Source organism: Artemia franciscana, chromosome 20 (genome assembly GCF_032884065.1).
Source record: "Artemia franciscana chromosome 20, ASM3288406v1, whole genome shotgun sequence".
Lineage (NCBI taxonomy): Eukaryota > Metazoa > Arthropoda > Branchiopoda > Anostraca > Artemiidae > Artemia > Artemia franciscana.
The window spans coordinates 21,800,692-21,819,485 of NC_088882.1; the positions used below are offsets into that span (position 1 = coordinate 21,800,692).

Below are 18,794 nucleotides of genomic sequence, written 5' to 3' on the forward strand. Positions count from 1 at the left end.
GAACGGATCCGCTCTCTTTCGGGTAGTTGGGGGGGGGGGGGTATTTCTGAAAAATAAAAAAATGAGGTATTTTTAACTTACGAACGGTGATCGGATCTCAATGAAATTTGATTTTTAGAAGGATATCGTGGCTCAGAGCTCTTATTTTAAAACCGACCGGATCTGGTGACATTGGGGGGGGGGGGGAGTTGGGAGGGAGAAACCTAAAAATTGGAAAACACTTAGAGTGGAGGGATCGGGATGAAACTTGGTGGAAAAAAACACGAGTCCTAGATACATGATTGACATAACCAGAACGGATCCGCTCTCTTTGGGGTAGTTGGGGGGGGGGGTTAATTCTGAAAAATTAGAAAAAATGAGGTATTTTTAACTTACGAACGGGTGATTGGATCTCCATGAAATTTGATTTTTAGAAGGATATCGTGTCTCCAAGCTCTTATTTTAAATCCTGACCGGATCTGGTGACATTGGGGGAAGTTTGGGGTGGGGAAACCTAGAATGATGGGAAACGCTTAGATTGGAGGGATTGGGAGGAAACTTGGTTGGAAAATTAAGCAGAAGTCGTGCATACGTGATTTACATAATTGGAACGGATCCGCTCAATTGCGGGGGGGGGGGTAATTCTGAAAAATAAGAAAAATGACGTATTTTTAACTTACGAAGGAGTGATCGGATCTTCATGAAACTTCATATTTAGAAGGACCTCGTAACTCCGATATCTTATTTTAAATCTCAACCGGATCAAGCGTAATTGAGGGGGTGGCAGTTTGGGGGGGACCGGAAATCTTAGAAAATACTTAAAGCGGTGAGATCAGGATGAAACTGGATGGGAAGAATAGAAACCTGTCTAAGATACGTGACTGACATAACTGGACCGGATATGCTCTCTTTGGTGGAATTGGGGGGGGGGGGGGGGGTAATATTGAAAATTGAGGTATTTGTAACTTACGAAAGGGTGACCAGATCTTAATGAAATTTGATATTTAGAAGGATCTTGTGCTTTAAAGTTCTAATTTCAAATTCCGACCAGATCCTGTGACATTCGGGGGAGTTGGAGGGGGGAACCGGAATTCTTGGAAAACATGAAAATTGGAGTATTTATATCTTACGAATAGATGATCGGATCGTAATGAAATTTGATTTTTAGAAGGAATTCATGTCTCAGAGCTCTTATTTCAAATCCCGACCAGATCTTTTGACATTGTGGGGATTTGGAGGGGGAAATCTTGGGAAAACACTTGGAGTGTAGGAATCGGGATGAAGCTTGGTGGATAGAATAAATAAATGTCCTTGATACGTGATTGACAGAATCGTACTGGATTCGCTCTCGAATCGGGATGAAGCTTGGTGGATAGAATAAATAAATTTCCTTGATACGTGATTGACAGAATCGTACTGGATTCGCTCTCTTTGGGGGAGTTGGGGGGAGGGGTTCAGTGATTTGGCGAGTTCGGTGCTTCTGGACGTGCTAGGGCGATGAAAATTGGTAGGCGTGTCAGGGAGCTGCACAATTTGACTTGTTAAAGTCGTTTTCCCAGATTCGACCATCTGGGGGGCAAAAGGGAGAGGAAAAATTAGAAAAAATTAGGTATTTATAACTTACGAGTGGGTGATCGGATCTTAATGAATTTTGATATTTAGAAGGACTTTGTGACTCAGAGCTCTTATTTTAAATCTTGACCGGCATTAAGCCTCTTATTTTCCTTTTTAAATCAATCTATTGATTCATAGAATTTTGTTAGAGCTCATACCATATGATCTCTTGGCTCTTAGCTCTTCTCGCCTCGTCACAAGTGCCATATGAGCTCTTAGCTCTTGTTCTACTATGCTGAACAAAATGGCTATCTCAAAATTTTGATCCGTTTACTTTGGGAAAAAATGACCGTGGGAGGGGGCCTAGGTGCCCTCTGATTTTTTTTGGTTCATTCAAAAAGGGCATTAGAACTTTTAATTTTCATTATAATGAGCCCTCTGGCGACATTCTAGGACCACTTTGTCAATACGATCACCCCTGGAAATAGAACAACAAACAAACAAATAAACACGCACCCGTGATTGGTCTTCTGGCAAAAAATACTAAGTTCCACATTTTTGTAGATAAGAGCTTGAAACTACTACAGTAGGGTTCTCTGATACGCTGAATGCGATGGTGTGATTTTCGTTAAGGTTTTATGACTTTTAGGGGGTGCTTCCCCCTATTTTCCAAAATAAGGCAAATTTTCTCAGGCTCGTAACTTTTGATGAGTATAACTAAATTTGATGAAAGTTATATATTTAAAATCAGTTTACAAATCCGATTCTTTTAATGTATCTATTAGTATCAAAATTCCATTTTTTAGAGTTTCGTTTACTATTGAGCCGGGTCGCTCCTTACTACAGTTAGTTACCACGAACTGATAGGTGGTCGCATATGCTATAGAGGAGGCGTATTTGATTGGAAATTGCAAGTTCTAGTTCCCTTTTCAGAAGTAAAAAATGATGGAAGGGCAACTAGCCCCCCTCCCCAGAGGCTACCTAAGTAATGGACACAATTTATTTTTCTGACCAAGGCACTTTATACAGAAGGAATTGTCGTAGAAACTTCGAAACAAGCTCATTCAATTAGAAGTTAAAGGTTCTTGTGTTTTTTTTAAGAGTCAAAATCGAAAGGAAAGCAACCAGCCCCTCCCCCATGCCCATCATTTCTCCAAAAACTTCCAATCAAAATTTTGAGATAGCCGTTTTGGTAAGCATAGTTGAAAGGCCATTAATTATGTCTTTAAAGATGACTCCCCCCACATCCCTCAGGGTAAGGGCCATGAGTTATGCTAGTTATTCGCTATTAACTTGTAATGTTTATATGAAAATTTCGTCGTTTAAACTTCGGACGTGGCTCATCGATTGGAAATCAGATGCTCTAGTGCTCTTCTTAAGAGTCAAAAGTAATCAGAAAGTAGCTATCCCCCCGACTTCCTCTCCCCCCCCTCGACATCCTTTTTTTCTTAAATGTATCCGATAGAAATTTTGAGATAGCCATTTTGTTTAAAAAAGTCCAAAGATCATACAACAAGTCCCTCGGGGTTAACAAAATCCCTCAGAGCCTGGGGATACAGATTGCAAGTTCTGCCCCAAAGGCATATATGGTTTTCATGGAAGGAGTAGTCGTATAAGTCTTAGCAAAGGCTCATTTGATTAGAAAGCGAAAGTTCGAGTTCCCTTTTAAGTGTCAAAAGTGTTAAGAGGGCAGCTAGCCCCCTCCCTTGACGCTGTCTTTTCCCCAAACGCATCTGATCGAAATTGTGAGATAGCTATTTCGTGTAAAATAGTCCAAAAAGATATAACAATGCCTCCAGGGCTGACAATACCGTTCAGAGTCCAGGAGCAAGGGTTATAAGTTATGCCCTATGGTCATTTAAAGTTTTTTTGGTTTTGGTGGTCGTATAAACTTTGAATGGGGCCCATTTGATTTGAAATTGAAATTTCCAGTGTCCTCTTAAAAGAAAAAAAAGTGATTGGAGGACAAACAGCCCCTCCCACACATGCATCATTTTCCAAAACAAATTCAACAAGTTTTAAGACAGCCGTTTTGTTGAACATTGTTGAACGGTTTAATAATTATGTTTTTGGGAATATCAGCTACACAGTATTTAAGTTAAGAAATTCGTCCACTGTGTACATATAGCATATGTCATTGAGAAAGGTGGATATATTTGACCTCTACTTTCCAAAAAGACGAAGGGTATTCAGATGATTCTTTCAGGGAATGTAAAGGGGGGAATTGAACTAAATCAAAACATGAACTTCTGAGGAAACGTTGAGAAACAAATACAAATATACTTTGTGCATACAGATTGCTGTTACAGGCGCATTAACAATATGTTTGGAACGTACTAGCGTACCAAAAGGGAACTTCCGAGTTATCATGAAGGAAATGTTTAACTGACCAAAAGACAACATGTACCTGCTACTACTGCTATCAATACTGCTGCTACTACTACTGTTACTGCTACTGCTAATACAACACTCTAACTATAGGTACTGCCCCTACTACTACCACTACCAAAATGATACTAGTACTATCAAGGCTATGCGTATGAAGGTGATAATTTGAAAGAACATTGAGGGGGAACTTAAACAAAATCTAATTACACTATGTGCGTGCAGGTTGTCAAAAGGGCGTATCTCAAGAATATATTTGGGTATTAAGTTGAAACTTTCGGAGGATGCTTCAAGGTAAAGGTCAACTGACCAAAAGGGAGTATGTGAATGCCAATACTAACACTACTGTTAATGCTACAACTACTACTACTACCACTACTACCACTACTACTACTACTACTACTACTACTACTGCAACTAAACTACTCCAACTGCTCCTTCAATTGCATCTACCTATAACGCCAACAGCATTAAGATTAAAAGGGCATCAAAGTAGGGTCAAAAGGGCACATTAGCAATATTTTTTTAAACGGCTTACCGTATCAAGATGAAAATTCTGGGTGTCGTGAGGGGATGTTTAACTGACCTAAAGGCCATATGTACATGCTACTACAGTTATTAATACTGCTGCTAGTATTGTTACTACTAATACTAATACAACGCTACTATTGCTCCTACTTTTCCTACTACCACCACAACTACTCTGGTACTAATATCATAATGGAAAAGTGTATGATGGTGAAAATTTGAGAGAATATTGAAGGGGAATTTTAAACTAAACCAAAAGACACTAAATGCATGCAAATTGCCAAAAGTGCGTACCTCAATAATGTATTGGGTATTAAGTTGGAACTTTCAGAGAATGCTCAAAGGAAGATCAATTGACCAAAAGGCAATAAGTGGACGCTGCTATTAATACTACTACAACTACTATATTTACTACTACTACTAGTACTAATACTACTAGCCTACTACTACTGCTATTACTACCACCACTACCTCTACTATTACTACTACAACTACTACTTCTATTGCAACTACTTGTAAGGCTAAGAGCGTTAAGATGAAATTTCAGGGGGTATATAAATATATATGTTATCAAAAGGATATATTGGCAACTCATGTTTAAAATTATGTCCATATTTTGCTGGGTATTGCTTTGAAGATGTGGTTTAAAGAGATGTATAATTTTACATTGGTATTATATTTGGTCACTTTATATTATTAGCTATATAAACTACGCGATTTGACAAAATAAGTCAAAAATATTTTATGGCATCCCAGCAACTGTAGTATTCACACAGGTGTTGCTCTCTATTTTTTTTTTAATTATTTTTTTTTTAATAAGACATGAGGTTTTTATTGTCAGGCTAATTAATTTGTCTTTGTGAGCTAAATTCCATCAGTTTGAAGACAAACTTGAAATAAAAAAAAAAAAAAAAATCCAGAACAAAGCCTCCCATAAAAATTCTTTGAAAATCAATAGTTCACAGTAATTCATAACTGATGATTATTCCGAAGCTAAAGTGTTGGATATCGCATCTAGCTTTTCTTTCTAGTCGATTTGTAGACAATCATTATAAATGTATGGTTTTGGAACGTAGATCCACCGGTTTGAGATTTTTCGTTTTTAAAACATTTTTAAGTTTACTAGTTTTGCAGGTGGAAGCTGATAGCCAGCAAAGGCAAACCTATGAACCCACCTGCTTTGTCACTTCAGAAGCAGCGACGTGAGCGGCATCGACGAATGGCGCTAGAGGCAACAAAAGACCAATTTGCGCTGCAAAAGACATTTTTTGTCCGAGCGTCAGCAAGTACTACTATGTTTCAAGTCAGCCCAGCGGTAAGAAGATCTCCTAATAATTAAAGTCATTTTTGACACTAAACTGGAAGTTTTTAGCAACAAAAAAGTCCATGTTTCTGGTGTTTAGTTCTGGCGAACTAAATGTTTCTGGGTAAATTTGAGGCGAACAACATACTTTAGTTAAGATGAAAGGGAAGACATCACTTGACACCTTCAAAAAACTTGATACCTTCACTTGATACCTTCTTAAAGGTGTAAAAAGGCTCAAAACAGTCCATAATAACCAAAAGTTTAAAATGGGTTTCGAAAGTACCAGCTAGTGAGAAATAACTGCCATTTGTAGCTGATTCCACAATAACAATCATTATTTTCATTATTTTTAATTGCAATTAAATAGAAAAACAAGTTTTATAACTGATAATAAGGAGCAACATTAGAACTTGAAACTAGCAGCAATTATTCAGTATATGAAGGTATAGCCCCCTCCTTAGTACCTTGCTCTTGGTGCTAAGGCTCTTAGCACTTTTAAAAAAGCACCATATTCTAAATAAACGGCCCTTGTATTTCGTTCTTAAGAAATTGGGACAGAGTCAAACTTTAGTGTGATGAGAAAAGTATTTGGGCGAGGGGGGCAGCCCCTCGTATAGAAAATAATTTCTGTTCGTTTTGAGTTTTAGTCTTTGTTCTTACTTTCAATTAAAAAGCCTTTTTTTATTAAGTTTATTACCGTTTTTCAAATAATACCGGTAAATCTAGCTCACCCTCTGTGAAAACTTCCCTCTCCTTTACGGGAAACTCCTCTATTGGAATTTCCTCTCACGTGAAATACATCCCCCGATTAAAATGTCTTGCGGACGACTCAACCTGAAAAATTCTGCTTAGCATACTTTCATTTGAAAAAGCTTTAATTTTTAATCGTTTTCCCAATCACTCTAGAAACATCTTCCGTTTTCACAGAAATCTAAGCTTTTTAGCCCCCAGATAATTCCCCTGGAGCATCTCCTCATGTAAAATTGAGTTGGCAAAGAAAAAGTAAGACAAAAAAAAAAGGTTTTCGCATAGGAATTCTGTCAGTCTAAAATTTCCCTTGGAAAGTTCAACCCCAGAATTTCTCTAACCACGGAAAATTCTCTGTATGGAATCCCATCGCAAGCGCAAAATCCCTCTCCCCCGAAAAATTTCTGTATACTTCCCAATAATAAATACTATACTTAAACAATGGGCAAATTTAATAGCTTACAGACCCCCCCCGTCCTTTGGGGGGTTATGTTACCTCTAAAGACATAATTATTGAATCTTTCAACTATTCTGAACAAAATGACCATCTCAAGATTTTGATTGGACGACTTCGAGGAAAACGAGAGTTGGAGGGGGGCTAGTAGACTTCTAATCTCTTTGGTCACTTAAGAAGGACACAAGAACTTTTAATTTCCATTCAGATACATCTTCTCCCGATTTTCTACATTTTTTCTATATATTCACATCTGAGAAAAAAAATAATAAACACGCATCTGTGATCTTTCCTCTGACAAAAAAAAGCAAAGTTAAAAAAAAGCAATGCAAGTGGCATATTGTCATATATAGGAGTTTGAAACTTCCACAGTAGGGTTGTCTAATACGCCAAATGAGAAGATTTGATTTTCATTAAGAATCCTTGACTTTTAGGGGTCTTTCACCAATTTTTCAAAAAATAGACAAATATTCTCAGGTTCGTAACTTTTGATGGGTAACACTAAACTTGATCATTCTTATATATATGGAATCAAACAGCTGTTTGAACGAAATTTGATACCAAGAGATATATTCAATGAATTATATTTTCGTGCTGATTTTAAATATGTAAGTTCTATTAAGTCTAGTTTTACCATGAAAGGTTACGAGCCTGAGAAAATTTGTCTGATTTTCAAAAAAAGGGAGAAACAACCCCTAAAAGTCAGAGAATCTTAATGAAGATTAAACGATCAGATTCAGCATATAACAGAAATCTACTGTAGAGGTTTCAAGCTTGTATCTTTAAAAATGTTGAATTTTGTATTTTTTGCTAGAAGAAAGAACACGGATGCGTGTTTGTTTGTTTCTTTTCCCAGGGTGATGGTATAGACCCATTGGTCCTAGATCATCGGGAGAGGGCTTATTCTAACAGAAATTAAAATTTCTAGTGCCTTGTTAAGTGACAAAAAAACTGGAGGGTAGCTAAGCCCCCTCCAAGCTATTTTCTTTCCTTTTTTCACTTTTTTTTTTATCAATTCCGACATAGCTATTTTTTCATCTTAGTTGAAAAGCTAACTTAGTATGCTTTTCATCTGAGTATGACTATAGAGATAAAATGACCCCCCCCCATATTCCCTGGGGAAACCTCTTTAAGTTATAAAATCTGCCCTTTCTTTACGTATAGTGTTTGTTCTTGGGGAGCATGCATACATTTTCGGGCGGGGAGGGGAGGACGAATTTTATGCTGAGGGAATTTTTCATGGGGAGAAATTTTATGGGGGGATTTCCCCATGTAGGTGGAGCCAGATTTCTTAGTGTTATTTAAAAAATTATCAGAGATAAAAAAAAAACAAGTTTGTTTTAATTGAAAGTTAGGAGCAATATTAAAATTTAAGACGAACACAAATTATTACGTATGTAAGGGGGCTTCTCAGTCCTTAACACCTCGTTCTTTATGGTAAAGTTTAAATTTTGTCCCAGTTATCTAAAAACGACTCCTGAAAATCAAGGCTCGTTTAACTAGAACAATAAGTAACTTTTTTTCAAAATGCTGAAAAACTTTAGCGCGGAGAGCGACGTGTTGAGGAAGAGGCAACTCCCTCGTATACGTAATAATATCTGCTTGTGTTAAGTTTTAATGTTGCTCCTTACTTTCAGTGAAAAAACTTGCTTTTTTCTTTAATCAACTTAAAAAAGTGATTCTTTTGATGTATATATTGATATCGAACGTTTTTTAGAGTTTCGATTACTATTGAGCTGAATCGCTCCTTACTTACAGTTTCTTACCACGAACTTTTTGAAGCATTATTATGAAAGTAAATTTGCATAAACTCTTAAAATAAGCCAGAAACCCTCAAAAATAACATTAGTTTTGCTGTTACGTCATTTTTGAGGGGTTTCAAAATACTTTAAAAATTACTTCAAATTTGTTTTGAAAATATATCATATTATGGCTTCCATAAGGAATAAATATATTACATATTATTAAATATATTATGCCTTCCATAAGGCATAAATGTCTTATGGAAGGGGTGGTTGTATACACTTTGGAGGAGGCAAATTCGATTCGAAATTGAGAGTTCTAGCTCCCCATTTTAACAGTCAAGAGGGATCAGAGGGCATCAGACCCTCCCCCTCCTGGCCCTCTCTTCCCCAAGTGCATTTAATTGAAAGTTTGAGATAGCCATTTTGTTCAAAATGTTCCAAAGACCAATAATCCCTCCCGGTTAAGACATCCTCCCAGAGCCTAGAGACAAGGTCTGTAAGTCGTGCCCCAGGGGCCTATTAGGTTTTTAAGGAAAAGGTTCCAGTATAAACTTCGGAGCAGGCTCGTCTGAACAAAAATTCGGAACTCGATTTCCCTTTTAAACAGTCAAATGATCAGAGATCGAAAATTTCTCCCTTACCCTCTTTCCCCAAACGCATCCGATCAAACTTTTGAGATAGCCATTTTGTTTCAGATTATTCAAAAATCATATAGCATCGGGGTTGACACAATTTCTAGAGCCTGGGGGGAAAGGGCTCTAACTTATACCTCAGAGGCATATCAGGTTTTTATTGATGTGGTGGTCGTATAAACTTTAGAGAAAGCTCATTTGATTGGAAATTGAAAGTTCTGGCTCTTTTTGAGAGTCAAAAGTGATCGAAGAGCAAAAATCCCCTCACCCCCTCTTTTCCCCAAATTAATCCAACCGAAGTTTTGAGATAGTCATTTTGTTCAAAATTGGCCAAAGCTCATGTAGCAGTGCCGCCGGGGTTGACATAACCCGGCAGAGCCTGGGAGTACTAGCTATAATGGGTGCATATAATGTTTTTGTGGAAAGAATGGTCGTGTAAATCTTGAATAGGCTCATTTGATTTTAAATTGAAAGTTATAGCTCCATTTTTAGAAGTCAAGCATAATCGGACGGTAACCAGAGCTCCCGCCATATGCCCTTTTTTCCCAAATGCTTACAGTCAAAATTTTGACAAACCCATTTGGTTTAAAATAGTCCAAATGTCAAATAACTTTGGCTCCGGGACTGAAAACCCCACCATTCAAAGTTCTATAGAAGATGCGGTCGGATAAACTTTTTAGAAGACTCATTCGATTGGAAATCAACATTTCTTGTGCCTTTTTAAGAGTCAAAAGTGATCAGAGGGTAATCAGCCCACCTTTTTTTTTCTGCAAATGCACCCGATCAAAGTTTTAAGTAGCCATTTTGTTCGAAGTAGTTTTAAATTCAAATAAAGATTACTTAAGGGTTGAAAAATCCCCCATAGCCCCTGGGGCAAGAGTTGTAGCTTATATAAGTTTCCCATTATTAACATACAAGGTTTTTGTGGAAGGGGTGGTCGTTTTAACTTTGGAGGAGGCTGAATCAACTGGAAATTGAAACTTCAAATTTTTTAAGAGTCAAAAGTAATCAAAGGGCAACCAGCACTCCCCATTCCCTTTTCCTCAAAGGCACCTGGTCAAAATTTTGAAATATCCATTTTGTTCCAAATACTCCAAATGTTAAATAACTATGCTTCCATGGTTTAACTCCCCCCCCCCTTTCAGCCCCCAGGGAAAGGGCTGTGATCTATACAAGTGGCTTAATGTAACTTTGCTACATTGTTTGCTTTGATTTATTGATTTGCGGGGCAAATTTGATTTACAGAGCAAGGGCTGTAAGCTCTGCAAGTTGATTATTGCTACTTTGATGTTTTGTTTACTTTAATACTTTTATTACCTTGATACTTTGCTACTTTGATACTAGTTTTGATACTTGGTGAAACTTTGATGTTGAAAAAAAAAATTGTTTTTGAATGAGGGAATTTTGAAACAGCAGATCTTTTGGCAGTAAAAACAGAATAGAAATTAATTAAAATAAATTTCCGAAAAATACGTTTTTCAAAGAAAAGTAAAGGCCATACTAAAAGTTAGATGAGCAGAAATAAAAATCTATAATAATTCAAACTCAAAACGACCAGAAATTAAAATTAAGGAAGAATGAAACCCAAAACGAGCAGAAATCAAATAAACAATCACAGCAAACAAACATACAACAGGTACTTATATGAACGAATAAATAAATCTTAAAAAAGTGAAACTTTTTTAAGATTTATATATTAATCTATATAGAATATAATATAATATTATACATATATATATAATCTATATATAATCTATAAATAATACATTACTTATATTGCTTAAACGAATGCTTAAAACGAACAAAAATCACTACAAACAAGATTTTCGCTAGCGTGACCTTCCCTAACTGTGAAAGTCTTAAGCTTACTGCGTCATTGGCGCTTTTCAACTTCCTTCGTTGGTTCAGTGGCTAAAAAAGTTGAAAAATGAACTCGCATCTGGGGTTGACGGGATATATATATATATATATATATATATATATATATATATATATATATATATATATATATATATATATATCTATATATATAAAAATAAGTTGTCTGTCTGTGGATGTGTGGATGGATCAGGTGACGTCACCTGAAAAAACTGGATCAGGTGACGTCAAAACTGAAAAAACTAAAAAAGGCAAAAACTACAAAAAAAACTAAAAACTAATAAAAAAAAATAAAAAAGCTAAAAAACTAAAAAAACTAAAAAAAGGCAAAAACTACAAAAAAAACTAAAAACTAATAAAAAAGCTAAAAAACTAAAAAAACTATAAAAAGGCAAAAACTACAAAAAAAACTAAAAACTAATAAAAAAAATAAAAAAGCTAAAAAACTAAAAAAACTAAAAAAACTAAAAAAAAGGTAAAAAACGAAAAAAACTAAAAACTAAAAAAAAAGGAAAAAACTGAAAAATAAGCTAAAATAAAGGTAAAAACCAATAAAAAACTAAAAAAAAAACTGAAAAAACTAAAAAAAGGCAAAAACTACAAAAAAAACTAAAAACTAATAAAAAAAAGTAAAAAAGCTAAAAAACTAAAAAAACTAAAAAAACTAAAAAAAGGTAAAAAACTAAAAAAAATAAAAAATAAAAAAAAACTAAAAAAAAGGAAAAAACTGAAAAATAAGCTAAAATAAAGGTAAAAACCAATAAAAAACTAAAAAGAAAAAAAGGAAAAAACTAAAAAAAATTTTCATCTAAAAAACTAAAAAAAACTAAAAAAGGTAAAAACTAAAAGAACTAAAAAAGAAAAAAATAAATGACGAAACTCAAAGAGAAAGCGACCAGGACAAAAGGAATGTTCGATTAGCAATCAACAAAGCACCGGGACACAGGGAGTATAAATGACGACCAGGACATAAGTAAAAAAAAAAATTAACAAAACTAAAAAGAAGTTAAAAACTACAAAAAAACTAAAAAGAAAAAAAAACTAAAAACTAATAAAAAAACTAAAAAATCTAAAAATCTAAATAAACTAAAAAAGAAAAAAAAGGAAAAAAATAAAGGAGAAAAACAAAACTAAAAAACGAATGTATATACAGACCGGTACACCGGGATACAAATGACGACCGGGACACAGGGAATATAAATGACGACCGGGACACAGGGACACAACTACAACGGGGACACCGGGGGAAACAGGGGGATGTAAATGACGACCGGGACACCGGGACAGGGAATGGTCGATTAGCAATCACCATCAACAAAGCTCAAGGGCAATCATTAGAATCATGAGGCATAGATCTGAATACAGATTGTTTTCCCATGGACCATTATATGTTGCATGTTCAAGAGTCGGTAAACCTGACAATCTATTTATATGCAAAGACAATGGGACAGCAAAGAATGTTGTATATTCGCAAGTTTTACGTAGTTAAAACCATATATATATATATATATATATATATATATATATATATATATATATATATATCTATATTCACAGGTGGGACATAGGGACACAACTACAATGGCGCGTAACTATTATGGCGCGTAACGACTTACGCGCGCGGGGGGGCTTGGGGGGGGGGGCGCGAAGCGCCCCCACCAACTAGGTGCGGGACACAGGGAGTATAAATGACGACCAGGACATAAGTAAAAAAAAAAATTAACAAAACTAAAAAGAAGTTAAAAACTACAAAAAAACTAAAAAGAAAAAAAAACTAAAAACTAATAAAAAAATTAAAAAATCTAAAAATCTAAATAAACTAAAAAAGAAAAAAAAGGAAAAAAATAAAGGAGAAAAACAAAACTAAAAAACGAATGTATATACAGACCGGTACACCGGGATACAAATGACGACCGGGACACAGGGAATATAAATGACGACCGGGACACAGGGACACAACTACAACGGGGACACCGGGGGAAACAGGGGGATATAAATGACGACCGGGACAAAAAAACTAAAAAGAAAAAAAAACTAAAAACTAATAAAAAAACTAAAAAATCGAAAAATCTAAATAAACTAAAAAAGAAAAAAAAGGAAAAAAATAAAGGAGAAAAACAAAACTAAAAAACGAATGTATATACAGACCGGGACACCGGGATACAAATGACGACCGGGACACAGGGAATATAAATGACGACCGGGACACAGGGACACAACTACAACGGGGACACCGGGGGAAACAGGGGGATGTAAATGACGACCGGGACACCGGGACAGGGAATGGTCGATTAGCAATCACCATCAACAAAGCTCAAGGGCAATCATTAGAATCATGAGGTATAGATCTGAATACAGATTGTTTTCCCATGGACCATTATATGTTGCATGTTCAAGAGTCGGTAAACCTGACAATCTATTTATATGCAAAGACAATGGGACAGCAAAGAATGTTGTATATTCGCAAGTTTTACGTAGTTAAAACCATATATATATATATATATATATATATATATATATATATATATATATATATATATATATCTATATTCACAGGTGGGACATAGGGACACAACTACAATGGCGCGTAACTATTATGGCGCGTAACGACTTACGCGCGCGGGGGGGCTTGGGGGGGGCGCGAAGCGCCCCCACCAACTAGGTGTTGGGGTGGCGCGAAGCGCCACCCCAACAGCTAGTATATATATATATATATATATATATATATATATATATATATATATATATATATATATATATATATATATATATATATATATATATATATATATATATATATATATATATATATATATAGTACACGCGGCAGGCCTCTATATAAGGATTCTCATTGTGGCTGGTCGTCTAACCACAGACGTGAGCCCCTTTTTGATGTCATGGACGTCACCACAGGTTCGTTACAACAATTCTCGCTGCCACTTATCTTCCAACCGCATATTTCTTTATTCTCGCTGTGGCATACCTTTAGATGCATGTTTCTTTGTTCTTCACTTTCATTTCTAACTCATTCTACTCCTTGTTGTTGAATGTATAGTAACCGCATATTTATTTGATCTTTATAACTGTTTTGACTTCTTTAAATTCTTGCTGCCGATTATCTTCGAGCTGGATCTTTCTTCGTTCTCCACTTTTGTTTTGACTCGTTGTAATTTTCGCTGATGCAAGTATTTTGACTCTATCTTCATTTTCGTTCATCATTACTTTAGATTTTTTTCAATACCCTTTACCTTAGTCTCTTGGATTGGTCAGATCCTATTGATCTTGTCACATTTGATGGTCCAGGTTCTTCGTTTGTACTCTAGGCATTAGTTATTAAAAGTATTAAACTAGGCATTAGAGTAATTAGGCATTAATTACTCTCTTTACTTGCTCTACTTACTCCAGGCATTATGAAAACTACATAAAACGCCTTTTGTAAGCAGACTAACTACGCTTAGTATTTTATAATTAACTATGTCCCTTTTTTAATTTCGTATGCATCATAGATATAAAACCGGTACATTCACTCTTGGGGGGAAGATATGATTTATTCTCTTGAAATTTACTCATAAATACAACGTCAATCATATGATTTTTCTTGTCAATCATTTGTTTCTTTTGTACTTTTTGCCTGCGTCATAGACACTGAAAACAATAGAAACACTACTGAGGCAAACATGACTTATTAGGTAGGCTTTTCGAATGTATTCATAAGTGTGACGTCACTTACATAAATATTTCTTTTTAAATATTGAGGTTTTTAACGAATTTTATCAAACCCCTGGCCTATATAGATCTTCTTTTAGGCCAGGTAATCTGAGAATACCAATTTTTTAAGAAAAATATGAAGTCATTTTCGAGAAAAAATAAATAAATTCATAAATACACAGTTATTGCTCGCTTATAAAGATAGTATATTTGAGTGATGATAAATCTGTTTGGTTCTTTCTTAAACTGCTTAGTAGGATAAAAATGCAAAAGAAAATTCAGGAGAATTAACGGAAATTTAATAAACTTCAGTGGAACTTCTCTTCTACGTTTTACAATCCCACTTCAGGAAAATTTTTGAATATCTATGTCCGACCGTTTCTGAGCTATAGACCTCTAATAAAAAAAATAATAAATTAAAGCAGTAGGCATACCTTTTCTCGGAAGAAAAATTAAGTTCTTAATTAGTTAGCTGCATAATTGATTTGCTTGGGTCTGTAAATGTATTTTTAAGAGAAACTGAGTGTAACTCTACATTTCTTCACCTAATTTCAATTTCATAATTCAAATCAGTATAATAGGGATGCATGTAAAAAGTCTAGTCTTCCTGTTCAAGGTAGTACTATGCTGATATATTTATTCATCGAATGTTCTATCCACAGCTTCTATTTATCTAGGCTGGCTGAATTTCTAAGATATCTCTTGCATATGGAACAGGTTGAATATCAATGGCTGCGATTAATTTCATCGAAAGAGAAGGGGATACTAATATACTATCAGTTATGTTTGTGACAATTTTTCATTGGATTGCTTTGTCGATAATCGTTATTCGTTATATAATTCAATGAGAATTATTGGGAACAAGTGCAATATTATTTGTCTCCAGAAAGATATTGAAGGTCCTGGCCACGACCAATATAACATTTTGATGACTCCGAAAAAACTAAAACTGCCTCTTTTAAAGAGTTAAATAAAAAGTAGCATTAATCCTTTAGGCTAGAATTAAGAAAAACAAACATATTAACTCTAAAATATGTCAAATGGTATCGAAACATTGGAATTTAGTTTGGGTTTGAGCTTTCATATAAATGTCAACTTTCAATTTCCAATCAAATGAGTTTTCTCTAAAGTTTATACGACCACCACATCAATAAAACCTGATACGCCCCTGAGGTATAACTTAAAGCCATTGCCCCCAGGATCTAGGGATTGTGTCAACCCTGAAGGCATTGCTATATGATTTTTGAACACGAGCTATATATAAATTTCACATTGAAAACTTAGCATTTCAGTCTGTAATAGTTCCTTTGTCTTTTGATGTGTTTTTTATAGCTCGCAGTTGTTCAATCAGTAGTGTTTATATATGTATAGCAAAATAATCTTTTGTTAGTTTAAATGATGAATAAATTCATTTGCTAAAGCAGAACCAAAGGGAACTTAAGTCTTAAGTTTCTTTTATTTAGTCTTAATTTCCAAACATGTTAAAGTTCTTAAGCCGAACTGGACAGACGGCCATGATAAAAAGAGTTGCTTCAATGTTAGCTTACAAGAGGATTATTTCGCAACAGAATAGTTAACTAAGTTTCAATTTTCATAATTTTTACTCAGTTGCTTGGGTGTTCTCATTGAAGTAACTCTAATAGCTTCTTTTCCCTACGTGGAACAGTAGCGACAAATTTATTTATTATTATTGGTGATGGTTTTATTTGTTTTTAGTTTAGTGCTTTTTTCTTTTTATCTTGTGCTGAGGACGCCTAGTTTGGATACAGGCGAAATATCAGCGTTGTTTTAGTCTTTCCTCTCTACTGGCCGTAATCTCGTTTGAGGTTTTTTTTTTTTTTGGTGGAGTTTTATCTCTCTTTGTTGTTCATTGCCAAACTTGTTAATTACCGAGTTTTCAAAAGGTAGTTATTTTGATCACTATCTCTTGCAGTAGCATATGCATTTTAATAACACTTTCATATTTTTTCACCTTGGTTTGTAACGGTCTTTATTGGGAACGTTATTGACAGATGTTGAGATCAAGTATTTGGCTTTACGATTATTAGGTATACATGCTATTAAACGGCTCAATAGTAAACGAAAGTCTAAAAAACGGAATTTTGATACTAATAGACATATCAAAAGAATTAGATTTTTTTGCTGATTTTAAATATATAAGTTTCATCCAAATTAGTCTTACCCATCAAAAGATACGAGCTTGAGAAAAAAATCCCCTAAAAGTCATAGAATCTTAATGAAAATCACATCATCACATTCAGCGTATCAGAGAACACCACTGTAGAAGTTTCAAGCTCCTATCTACAAAAATGTGGGAATTCGTATGTTTTGCCAGAAGACCGATCACGGGTGCGTGTTTATTTTTTTTATTTTTCCCAAGGGTGATCGTGTCAACCCAGTGGTCCTAGAATGTTGGGACAAGGCTCGTTCTAGCGAGATTCAAAAGTTCTAGTTCCCTTTTTAAGTGACCAAAAAAATGGAGGGCATTTAGGCCACCTCCCACGCTCATTTTTATCCCGAAGTCAACGAATCAAAATTTTGAGATAGCCATTTTGCTCAGCATAGTTAAAAAAGATAATAACTATGACTTTGGCGACGACTTAATCCCCAAATTTCCCGTGGGAAAGGCTGCAAGTTACGAACTTTTTTGCGTTGGGGTGGGGGTGGGTTGGGGGGAGGGAGCTACGTGGGAGGATCTTTCCATGGAGGAATTTATCATGAGAGAAGAGAATTTCCATGAAGGGGGTGCAGGATTTTCTAGTATTATTAAAAAAAAAACAATGCGAAAATAAATAATTTTTTTTCACCTGGAAGTAATGAGTAGCATTAAAACTTAAAACGAACATAAAATATTACGTATATAAGGGCGTTCGTCTCCTCCACAATACTTTGCTCTTTGCGCTAAAGTATTTTTAGTAATTTCAACTATGTATTCTACGGCCTTTGTGATTCAGGGGTCATTTTAAAAGATTTGGGATAAAATTCAAGCTTTAGTTTAAAGAGCGAGGTATCGAAGAGGGGGCAAACCCCCTCATATCTATATCTATATATATATCTATATATATAAAAATAAGTTGTCTGTCTGTGGATCTGTGGATCAGGCGACGTCATGTTTCTGTGTCGGCTGACGTCATGAAATTAGTTGCCGTCATTTTTGCTTTGACGGTGACGTCATTCAAGTTATATAAGACATATGTTCACGTAGAAATCTATTAATGTTTAAGTTTACAATGACTGATGAAGATGCTCAAAGAGTCTATGCCAAAAAACTTGCTGCTGATAGAGAAAGTCAGAAAAGAAAGCGTGCCGAGGAACTACCAGAGCAACGCGAAAGCAGACTTGCTGCTAAAAGAGAAAGTGAAAAAAGAAGGCGTGCCGAGGAATCAAAAGAACAGCAGGGAAACAGGCTTGAGGCTGATAGAGAAAGAAAGAACAGAAAGCATGCCGAGGAACTACCAGAGCAACGCGGAAGCAGACTTGCTGCTAAAAGAGAATGTGAAAAAAGAAGGCGTGCCGAGGAATTACAAGAACAGCAAGAAATCAGGCTTGCTGCTGATAGAGAAAGTAAGAAAAGAAAGCGTGCCGAGGAATCACAAGAACAGCAAGAAATCAGGCTTGCTGCTGATAGAGAAAGTAAGAAAAGAAAGCGTGCCGAGGAATCAGAGCAACCTGAAAGTTATCGCCTGGCATTCAGGTACAACCCAGTCGATGATTATAGCTTGAGTAGATGTGTTCAAATCGGGACAATGTCTAAAATTTGTCCCTATTGCAAGGCCTTGAAATTCAATGGTGAAACAATGGGAATGTGTTGCGCCTCAGGAAAAGTTAAACTTCCTCTATAAAAACGAGTTGTTTGTATGCATGTTTGTTTGTTTGTA

The 18,794-nt window shown here is 35.4% G+C and overlaps 1 protein-coding gene across 1 annotated transcript in view; it reads left to right on the forward strand.

The window, feature by feature from the left end:
* Positions 1-18,794, forward strand: part of LOC136040022 (voltage-dependent T-type calcium channel subunit alpha-1H-like) — a 351,811-nt gene that overhangs the window by 135,257 nt on the left and 197,760 nt on the right. The window contains exon 10 of the mRNA XM_065724088.1: positions 5,581-5,761. Coding sequence (XP_065580160.1) covers positions 5,581-5,761 — 181 coding nt within the window. The remainder of the gene's footprint in view (positions 1-5,580; positions 5,762-18,794) is intronic.